The 12,079-nt window shown below is 32.5% G+C and overlaps 1 protein-coding gene across 1 annotated transcript in view; it reads right to left on the bottom strand.

Moving 5' to 3' along the window:
* Positions 1-12,079, bottom strand: part of LOC129223343 (bromodomain adjacent to zinc finger domain protein 1A-like) — a 142,800-nt gene that overhangs the window by 128,557 nt on the left and 2,164 nt on the right. Inside the window, exon 3 of the mRNA XM_054857912.1 lies at positions 11,883-12,079. Coding sequence (XP_054713887.1) covers positions 11,883-12,079 — 197 coding nt within the window. The remainder of the gene's footprint in view (positions 1-11,882) is intronic.

Genomic DNA, 12,079 nt, shown 5'->3' with positions numbered 1-12,079 from the left:
CCCATCACGTGATAAGAGACAGGTGTAGGGAGGGAAGCAAAGCAGATGATTACGTAAAGGAAGTGCCGGAACTTGGTTTTGAAAAAAACAATAACAAATAAATGAAAAGGATGTTAACCAACGAAGTCTTATTGGTTTTATGAAGTATCCACTTGACAATTTAAATCTGTAAATCACCCGCTATGAACAAATGCTTTTTACTGCTTGATTAAAAAAAAAGTTTTTTAAACTATCTTTCTTTCATTCAATAAAAAGGAATCTTACACAGGAAAGTAAGAAAAGATATTATTCTTATTCACAGAACACTGGAATTAAAATTTATAACAAAAAAGCTTAAAATATTTCTTGAAAATTAGAAGCAAAATCAATAAAAAAAAAAAAGAAAATGAACATTTTTAGACACAAATAAAATTAATTTTTGAATGTTTCCAAAAACAACCAACATTTTTTGAAGTTTTATTAATTTTATTACAAGAAAAGAGTAAAACCAATAGAATGTTACTTCTTTTTTACCACATTTCAAATATATGCAGCAAAAAAATTACTTGATTTTGATACAAATAAATAATATAAAGTGACTCAACAATACTTTAATTTGATATTTAAAATTTTTAATTATAATAATAAATGTTTGCCTTTTTTTAATGCAGTACTCTAACAGCTTAATTTGTTAGTATATTTAACTTATAATTTCATAAATTATTACACTGTCATTATCAACAATGTTTAATAATACTTTTTCATTAGTATTATGTTTCCACACAACAAAGTTGTAGTCTGAGGTTCCTCTCCCCCCTAAAATTCCTAAACTAGTAGTCATAAAAACAAAGTTTCAGATGATCATTGGAGATAGCCTTGGGCCCCCACACCATTATTAATTAGGTGGGGGGGGGGTCCCCCTACACCTGGAATTTTTAGAAGTTTCAGTTATATAATTGCCATCTTTGACAATATGGATAGGGTTTTGAGATCTCCAGAATTCTTTTGCACTTGTTTAGCACTAAACTTAAAAAAAATACAAATGTATGCCATGCTTGATGACACTAGGGAAAAGGATAGACATCAGAATAATCCCCGGGAAATTTATTGAAATTTAAAACGAAATTTTAGACAATTGTTGATGTTATGGCAAGGAGATTCCAGCAAGGCCAACAAGAGGCCATGTCAACCTGGTCTAAAAACTAGGGGCCCGGCCTTTCAGAAAGCTGGGCTTGGAGTCGGAACGGTATACGTTTCATATGTTGGGAGAAGGGGGGCCAGTCATTAAAATTGACAAAGGGCCTTCCTTGGCTTTCAATGGGGATTTGAGGGCTGTCTGCTGAAAAATTTCAAAATTTAAGTTGTAAAACCATGACTTTAGACAATCTTCGGTGCTAGCCTTTTGGTCTTTATTGGTTATGGTGACATCCTTCCAAAAGTGTTGTAGGAAATCCTCCCACTGTTTTCTATATAAAAAATTTCAATTTATACCCTAATTCTCTTATTTGTTACAAACTTCTGTGGCTCCTAGAAAAAACATTTAGTGTTTCGCACTGAGCGGTTTTTTAAATTATACTTTAGGTCATATTTTCTACTCAATTTTGATTTAACTAATGTGCTTCCGAAATTTAAAAAAAAAAAGTTTTTTGCCTCCTTACATTCTGATCCAGATCTCATTTTTAATTACAACATATCAACTCTTTCTCTCTTCCTATTTCAACTTTTTTTGCAATATATTTCAGCGGATGATTAATTTTTCTCCACTTTGCTGTGTTTTTCATTACATTTTACATTTTAAAAACTATAAACATATTATGGTTGCATATGTGAAGCTATCATTTATTTATAAATTAATTAAACTGAGGCCTGTCACGGGTCTCTTACAATGTATTTAATACTTGATTGTTTGTAAATAAAACAGTTTGAAATGAACATCTGGAGGGCCCAAAACGTACAGATTGGTAATCCTAAATAGTACCTATCCTTGGGCATTCCTAAAGCGAATCACACAAATAGTGTAAAAATGAAATAGATAGCAACGGAAAGGGCATATTGTAACATGTTTTTGATGCTTGAACCATTTGCATTTGTCCACCTGTTAAAAAGATATCAGGTCTTAGTTTAAGCTGGCCAAAATTTAAAGACTGGATAAGGACTGTCTGCACATGGCAAGATAACCATCTGCAAACTGCATTAAATATGTCAGCAATTTCTCTTCAAAAACTTGCTAAATTTAGCAATTTTTTGAAAAATTTTGATCAATGAACACAAGGGCAAATAATTTAATAAAGGGCATCCAAAAACATGTTGCTGTTTTTAGATTCCCACTTGTTGAGTCTTTTTTTTTTTCATTGTTACAGTATCGTATGGCTTCTGGTAAGGTAATTTTTTCTCTGTTCTACAGAAAAAATATTTATTTTTTTTTTCAAATTTTTATCACTTGCTCCTTTTTTAAAAAAAAATTTATTTTTAACACTAAAGATTGTTTCTTTTCTCAAAACTGAAATGAAATATAACGGCCCTTTTTATTCTATTCTGAAAATATTACAGCTAGATAAATTTAGTTTACAGATTTTTAGAAGATCAATTAATATTTTAATGTTGCATATCTTATAAATTTTACAGGTAAAAATTCTACTTGTAATTTTTTTCATTTGCTGCTTTTTTTAAATGATAACACTAAAAAGGGCTTTTTTTTAAATCACAAAATTGAAGTTGACAGCTTCGTTTTTACCCCCCCCCCCCCCTTTTCTGCAGCTATAGAGCCACTAAAAAACTCCCATCCTCTGAAAGTGCCAACTGATCTTAATTTTCTCAACCCATAAATGTAAATTATGTCACTCAGTCTTTTGGCTGATGCATGAAAATATTATCCAAAACCTGCGCCCATTTAACTCCAAATTGATCTGCAGAGCTTGTTCATCTCTAATAGCCACAGAATGAAAACAAAATGTTTAAAATTATATAAGAATGATTTTGTACCTGAAACCTAAAAAACTAAACATAGCAATGCCTGCAAAGTAAGGAGGAGGGGGAGGAATGCATAAGCAATAACCTTGAATTTAGCCAGAAGCATAATGGGGCCAAACTGTGCCAGGAATGGAGTTACTTATGTACTAGGCCAGCAGTTCGCAGCCCACTAGTGGGCCGCGAACAGCGTGTTACTGGGCTGTGGACACTGGCCAAGTATTCGAACCAAGATAAATCTTGGAGTCTCAATTCCCTTTTGTTTTGTGAAAATTCCCTTTTTAGATGTACTGTCGCCCAAAAGCTCTCCCTGGCTCATTGATAATAAGGAACAAGCTTCATTGCAGTTTAAAAAAAAAATAATAATATAGAAATGCATTAAATGTTGCGAGGTATTTGAGACTAAAACTATCCAGTTTCAATCCAGATATTAACTCCCTCGTAGAGGAAAAACTTCGTCGAAAATCCCATGGGGGGGGGGGGGGGGAGCTTTAACTTTGATGACTTATTATTGAGTTTTCTTACAGCTAAGTGAGTGCAATGAGTTTATTTCTTTCTTAAAAATTATTTTGAAAATAGTTCCTTTACAACATATCTATATCAGTGGTGCAGCATAAAGGGAGAAGGGGATTTACATTTCCAGAACTCTCTTTTTCTTAAAACACACTTTCAATCTTAATACGGCATAATATTTACAATTTTGGACAGGAACGAGCAGATGCCCCCACCCCAAATATATATATATATTTATATATATGTAGGCTGTGCAAGTAATATATAGCAGTTAGTGGGCCTCAATGGCATTTTCTACAAAACTGGTGGGCCGCACAACTAAAAAGATTGGGAACCTCTGTACTAGGCCGAATACTGTTCTAGAACATTACTTCAAGATCGAGTAATTATTTTTATGTTACTTGAAGGACTTACAAACGAATTTGACTCCACATGCCCAGACAGCCTGGATATCACATCCAGATATGGCAGTTCTGTTCGTCTCTGGATGCGATAACTGGGCAGTCTGGTATATTGCATGTAGTTCTGTCTTAGCCCTTGCTCAGGGGTGTAAACTCACTGCTGAATTTGACTCTGTTCAAATTTTAATCCTTCCTAAAATTGATACTTTTGAAAAATCTTTTCAAGTCACATAAAAAATGATATTTTAAAAAAGGAAATACAATTAGTGCATGGCGGAAAAAGGAGTGTCACATTTTGCAATGGCAAATTTGTTTGGTTATTGTTTATTTCAATATTGTATATTAATCAATAACCAATAAATAACACATAATTTACTAATGCATCTATGTTAAATGTATCATTCCCAAGAGCAGAATTTGTTTCAGCAATTGGCGACACATGTTAAAAATCTCAAAAAAAAAAAATTTAAAATAAACCGAATGTCATAAGATTATTTATCACAAAATTTAAATCATCACTAAGAAATGTATCAAATAAGATGATAAAATTCAAGAAACAGAAGTACGTGCTACCTGTGGAATCAGGGATGCCCACCCAGGGCGGATCGTGGCGCAAACTGCACATTGAATTTTTTTTTGGGGTGAGGGAGTTGACTTTTTTTGGGGGAGGGGCTTTTGTTTTTGGGGGGTGTCTTCACAATATTTAGGGGGGTGTGCCCTTGCCCTTGGGGGGAGGGAGCACCCCTGTGTGGACTATAACTATGGGCCTATGATCCTAGAAAATACAGTAAAAACCTTCATTTACTGAAATTTAAGAGTTGTTTTCCTTAAAAATTTTAGTCCTTTTTTTTCCAACAAAGAAATAATCTATAGACTGCCTTAAGAACTTGCGACATATGCAACAGCATTGTGCTGTTTCTGTCACTGGGACGTTAATGTATTGTTATTCTACATACTTGTATTGCACAGGATACAATCAGTTTTCTGTTATACCACATCAATTCAACGCCATTTGGAACAATTTTAGAATGAATCCTCACAGATGAAACTTGATACAACAAAGAGATTAAGGGTTACCATTAAATTCTGGAGGGGGAGAGGGTTATTTCCTGCATGAATATGTAGCAGTACGAACGGGCAAACACAGATAATTGAAAAAGAACATTAATATCCCTATCAGTTTCATCACAGAGGGGGGACAAAATTAATTTACAGGGAAAAAGGAATTTATTATAATTGAAATAACATCATGGTGACTAAAGTTTTTTTATTTGAAAAAAAAAAAAAGAACTTTCATTTATTATTCATTACTTGGACCTTAAAAAGTACAAAAGTTAAGCAGAACAGTAAATATATTGGTCGAATTTCATGCTCTCTAAATTAAATTAGCAAAAAATTCAAGATGCATGTCAAACAAAGCAATAAATAATTTATGCTTTTATGATAGACTTCTTAATTTTCAGTTAAACCAACAGAAGGAAAAGAAAAAAAAAATGAAAATAATTTTACTTTTATTGTTTATCTTAATTTTTGGTAGTTTATATATTTGGGCATTGATTTTTTTTTCAACTTCAATTTGAAAAAAAAAATAATTCACTGCACTTTCCAGGTAAAAGAAATTTCTAAAACTCCCGAATACAGTTTTTTTTTTTTAATTTCCTGTATTTTTCCTGCTTTTTTAGGTTTTCTTGTCGCATGGTAAACTCTGAGATTTAACCTAGTTAGGAATGAAAAGTATTTTCAAAATGTTTATCAACCTCAGTGAAAAGTTATTGATTATATCAATTATTGAAATTTTCATTGAAGTTACTACAGTTTAAAGTGGTTAATAGTCAATTTCTCAAAAACACATTTTAAACTTAGATATATTTTTTTATAAAAAATATTCTATTCATAAACGGTGAATATTAATTTTTTTTTAAATTTGCTAAAAAGTAATTTTTACTGGCTGGAAGTGCTTTAAAATGTTAAAACTGAAGTTCTATTTGAGCTACAGAGTTGTATAAAATTATTTAAAAAAAAATCACTTGCACTTTTGATACAGTGGCAGACACAAGGTGGGGGAGGGGTCATGAGGGTCAAGACTCCCCCCCAAACCTGAAACAGTATTTGAATGTTTGATTGAAAAAATTAAAAACTTGTTCGAAACTCGAAACTGTAAGAAGTGGATACAAGGGGGGGGGAGTAGGAAAATAGGGGTCATGACCCCCCCCCCCCCCCGCCGCCCCTTTTAGAATCTGCGTCAATACTTTGTAATCTGTTTCAAGGTTCATTGCATTTCAGTAGTGAAAATGACTGCTTGAAAAAAAAAAAAGAAAAGACGGACTGAAACCCCCCAATATATGAAACCATTTTTCTATTTATAGCATATGAGGCAGTGAGAAGCAAAGGGATGCAAGTGGACTATTTTAAGTTTCGAGTAAAACGCGCTTAAAGATCAGATCCTAGGTAGGTTTTCATTGAAATTTTTTCCAAATCATGCTGTACAGCAGCACCTACCAATCTCTTGCCCCAAGACAAAGGAGAAGTTTGCCTACCATTTATACTGGTTATCTCCAAATTTTTAATTTTGCCACTTGCATCCCTTTGCTTCTCACTACCTCATGTATTTAAAATATGTAGACAGTAAAAATAGCTTTTCTTGAGACAGTTAGTCTGCACTAGTGATGCAAAATACCCGGGTATTTATTTTTAGGGGTAAATACCCAGGGTATATACCAGGGTAAATACCCAAAATGGGTATTTACCCGGGTATTTATTTCAAAAATTTATATTCAACTAAAATACTTTTCTGTATGTATTCCACCATGTATATATACAGAGTGTTTTGTTTTAACCTTCAAGACCTCTATTTTTGCAACCGTTAGTCCTAGATGCATACTTACAATTGCAAAAATGTTCAAAATCAGATGCAGACTTAAGATATTGAAAATTTGAAGTAAAAATAAAAATGAGTAAAAAAATACAAATTTTAACTTTTTACAGGGGCCCCAGATCCTCTGACTTATTGATATTTAGGGAAATAATCTCTACTGAAAAACAATTACAAAAAAAGTTTGACATTAGTACGACCAATATTCACTGAGATATGAAACGCAGCGTTTTGTAACTTACACCATTTTACACTCGCCGTCAGTAACATCTTTTGGGAGGAAATAGAGCAGTTAATGAGTGTTTATATAAAATTATATGTGTGCAGAGTGATTTTTCAAATTGTTCAAGGTTTTGCAGCATGTTTTGCGTATCACGGCATAACATTTGCATGAATTTTTGAGTAGAAATGAAAAATGTAATACCTTGTGTTTTTTTACTTTGCCAACCTGTCATTATTCTGAAAGGGTAATAAGTTCTAATCTCATCTTCTGCATGGTCCCTTAAAACTTTCAAATGGAATATCTCCTTGAGTTTTCATCGCACAAATGTCAAGTTTTTTTGTGTCAGTAAGTTTTAAAATCAGATCATTTCTCTAAATATAAGTTAGGGGACCTAGAGCTGTATAAAAAGTTAAATTTTGTAGTTTTTGACTCATTTTTATTTTTGCTTCAAACTTCCAATATCTTTACTCTGCATCTGAATATTTTTGCAATTGGAAGTAAGCATCTAGGACTAACGGTTGCAAAAATAAAGGTCTTGCAGGTTAAAACGAAACACCTTGTATAACCAACTATATACAAAACAATAAATTTTTCCCTAAAATTTGTATTTTAATCACATATTTAAAGAATTATTGTGTGAAACAACTCAGCAATCTAATATGATATTCACATTAAATGTGTTGGATATGCCTAATCAATGTTGATAGCCAAATTTCACATATAAAAAGCATTTCTACAAAAAGTAAAAAGCTTAACTAGTTACAAAAAGAAAAGCAAACATCTTCTTCAATTATGGCATTGAAAAGAAAGATCCTTTGGTTCGTGATATGTTTCTTTCATAATTTCATTAAGTCTTTCGATAAAAAATATTATAAACTGTGTAATACATATGTATGTATCAGTTTTACCAATTGTTTCATATTTAGATTTAAAAAAAAAATTATCATTCACTTTTTGCATTTTTTTGTAAAATACCCAGTTTTTGGGTATTTACCCAGGCCTTGGGTAAATACCCGGGTAAATACCCAAAAAATATTTACCTACCCACTGGGTATTTACACGATCCACATCACTAGTCTGCACCGCTGGGTTCAGGAGCCAATATAATAAAAAGTAACAAAGAAGTGTTCGACGCCCTTTATGCAACAAATTTAATCAATGATAGTTTTTGCAAAACCATATCCAAAACTTCAGGCATCGCTTCAATCGATAAAACATTCGAGTCCGTAATTTTTTTTTAATGTAAAGTCTCTAGATTATAATTTCTTTCTGTTGTAATTTGTAAATAGTTTCGTTTTTAGTCGTGCTGAGTTTATTTTTAAATGTGATGTAAATAGTTTATTAGTTTAAATCAATGTTTAGGATTTAGCATTGCAAGAAATGAAAAATTTGATTGTCGTGTTAGCGCAAAACCTCATTATACAAATGTTCTTGTAAACTAGCCCACCGTATTAGGCGGAAACCCTGTTGAAAAAAGCCGCGTTCATTAGAAAAGAACTGCATACAACAGGGGTTCCCAATTTTCTCCGACTCATAGCACCCTTTGATAAATTTAAATTTTTTCACGACACCCTAATCTATTTCAATTATACACCAGTATAATTGGAATGTGTTAATATATGTTTTTATTTTGGAGGGGACCCGTATAATCAAGATTACTCCCCCACTTCTTTTTTTGTAATTTAAATTTTTTTGAGGTGGGGAGAGCAACAGTGCCCTGATCTCCTTTGTTTCAAGTAAAGGTCAAGATTTACGGTCGCCACTCGCCACGTGGCAACTCAGTTTTCACAATTGGCGACCCCAAAAAATTTCTACAGTCGCCAACTTTTTTTGGGAGTTATTTTTATTTTATATGCCAAGAAAAGAATTCCACGCCACTCCACAAATGGATGCATCAGTACAATAAGGATTAACCAATAGAGACCGTACTCCTACTGAATGTTGTTTATTTTACAAAGCTTGCATGATCTTTCTCACTGCCTGCCTGTATGTTGGTTATTTTACATTGCTTGAATGTTCCTCTTCGCGATTCAGGTCATGTAAAATAGCAAGAAGACAGTGAATTAGGAAGCCGTTTGCACAAGATTAGAGCGTTTGCTCCTTTGTCTTGACTCTGTTTTTCAAGTAATTATCGTACTATAATCATGATTTCAAGAAGAAATCATTATATCTTAGATTATATTTCAGATTAATTTTGATTATGCCTTCAAAGTAATTACCTTTTCACGTTTTCAGTTTAGTTGCTCAAATGGTATATTAAATTTAAACTTAATTCTTTTACATCGTATTATACACCGCCTCTGATTATACGAAGCTTTTTTCTCCTTCAGGCCCATTTTAGAACCTGCAGATTATAGGCCACCTGCGGATAATACGCAGCAAAATACGGTTATTAAACAGGGTTTGTACGCTCCGGTAAAACCTTTAATTGTCAGGGAAAAGTCGGGGAAAATTCAAATTTTTCCACAAAAAAAAAAAATCCCAGGGAATTTTGTACCTTGTTTCTAGTCTTCGTTTTTATCGATGTTTCCTGAAAAAAAAAAAGTAAAAGTTTTGAGGCAAAATGACGCTGGCAATTAAATAAAAAAACGACCCAGGAAAAAAACTTCCGCGGACGTCATTTTTGCCCCTCAATAGTTCCAAAGAAAAAAATTCCTAGGTTGAACAGGAATTGTGCACAAATTTAACGGGAGAAGCACACTTTCCTGCATCTAAAGCACAAGCCTGCGGATGGTAGGGTCAATTGGGAAAATCGTTTTTTAATCGAAAAGTCTTTTCAGCTACGAATCAAACGGAGTCGCCATTTTTGGTCATTTATAAGATGGAAGTAGACATGATTGTTAAATGCCTAAGTTTCCAAAAACAAAGCAGAATGGGATGTTTTCTTTAACTGCAAACGAATGAAAACAACCCAAAAAAAAGGAAAAAAAAAAACTGATTATTGGCATTGGCCTATGATTGACGGATATTGACTTTTGCTAGAATGCATCATATGGTATGCCCATCGATGCAACAAATTAATCATATTTATACTGAAAAATAGCTTTGTACTTTGCTCAATATGTTTTGTGTTACATACTAATAAGAAAATAAAAAAGAAGAATCGTAAAACAAAAGTGGAGAAAGATTGCTATCGATTACAGCAAAACGCTAATATATGCATGACATGTGGCATCAAAGAAATGCTAAAACAGGTTGAAAGTACTTTGTTTTTAACAAATAGTAAACAAATGAAAACAATTTAGAAAAAAATGTTGAAAAAAAAAACTTGTTACAGAATTTTTTTTTTTAAAAATCCAAGTTTTTTTTAATTATTATTTTACAAGTGAAAAAGTTTCAGTTCTTATGCATTGCTACTGTGAACAATTTTGACTATTTTGAAAATATTGTTACTTAAACTTAATTTTGAATGAAGCGAGTAACCTGGAATTTTCTAAAAGATAACCTGGAAAACCTGAAAAAGTCAGGGATTTTTTTTTAACAAAAAGTGTATGAAACCTGTATTACTTTTTTAAAATTCTTTTTCTAAAACAGTTTTATGTTTTACTTTAAATCTTGTTCTGAAAGTATGAAAATATTATGCAAATTTTGGCTCTTTAAAAGTGAAAAAAAAAAAAAAACACAATATTGTATGTTTTTTTTACATAAACCCTCGAAGGTCGTTCCGATCCTATTTGATTCCCAATTACCTCAAACAGCCTTTATTCTGAAAATCGTCAAAATAGGAAGACAAATTATTTAATTTAATAATTAAAAAGGCAATTTGTTTTTAACCGCACAAAGCCCCCGGGGAATAACACAAAGTAATAATGGAAATACAAGTTAACAATTTAAAATTTAATTATCTCAAACATTTTATAGTGAAAATTTCAATAATTGATAATTAATAACTTCCCAACAAGTATTTTTTTTAAATCATTTTCATTCATAATCAGTTTAAATCTCTTGATGTACCAAGATTCATCAAAATCTGTGAGGATATGTCCTAAACACTGTGATGATTTGACATGGAATGACCCTTACAGAGATCCCCCTTCCAACCTCTGAGGGTTTAATTCTCCCCCCCCCCCCCCGATCTGGCATTTAAGGAAGAAAAAATGAGTGCTACAACACTGAATGTAGCTCTAATCTCCTTTGCCCAACTGTTATTGACCAAGTTTCCTTTGGAAGCGAGTCGGATCCAGGAGTGCCCACTGCCTCCCCTTAAGTGCAATGCCACAAATCCCCCCTCCTCAAAAAATCTCTTTTCCTTTTAAATTTTTTGCTCTTTTTTTATTTTGTTTTAAAAATATTACTTATTTATCTATTTATATAGTATAATAATAATCATTATTATTATTATTTCATCACAAAAGTTCTATGCTTCCCCCTTTCTCTGGGCACCCTTGGTTGGATCCCTAACAATAAAATAATTGGTGTATAATATAAATTGCGACACAAAAAATTATGATACCACCCCTTTTGACTAGCCATCACAGAGGAGAACATTCAAGTGGGCAAATGCGCAGTGAAAGGAGCAATATAAATTTTTCATATGATAATTTTGATTGCATATCTAGCTACATTTCTCAAGTTATCTATCTTTTGTTGTTGTTACAACAAAAGTTAATCCCCCCAAGAGCAACATGGTAGTCTCTCTAAATTTTAAAGCTAATCTGCTCTCCTCCTGAGATTTTGTGATATTAAGAAGAATGGAACATTGAACTAATTAATATTAATGAAGCCAATTAAAAAAGATTCTCTCTGAAACATACATTTTTTATGTAACTAATGATAAAGTTTGACTACGGATGATATGTAAGGCAATCATCCGGATTACATGTGGAAATGGATGCATCTATTAGTTTTCGGGGATGCCAGCTTTTGCAGATGTGTGTTACACTTTAAAATTATTTTGCAATTGATAATCTGGATAATAAATACTCACTTCACTCCATTTACAAGAACTTCGACTTCTTCTCCAACAAAAAATCGATCTTTTACAAAAGCAAAGACATCATCACACATATCATTCAAGCGTCCTCTTTCAGTAAGAGAAGCTAAATACAGCAAAGGCTTTTTGAGTGCAGTAGGGAACGTTTTTAAACTATTACGTGCAGCCTCTTCAGATTCTACAGCTTCTTG

This window comes from Uloborus diversus, chromosome 5 (genome assembly GCF_026930045.1).
Source record: "Uloborus diversus isolate 005 chromosome 5, Udiv.v.3.1, whole genome shotgun sequence".
Classification (NCBI taxonomy): domain Eukaryota; kingdom Metazoa; phylum Arthropoda; class Arachnida; order Araneae; family Uloboridae; genus Uloborus; species Uloborus diversus.
The sequence above is the reverse complement of the archived record's forward strand: the minus strand, read 5'-3'. Positions and strand labels throughout refer to the sequence as shown.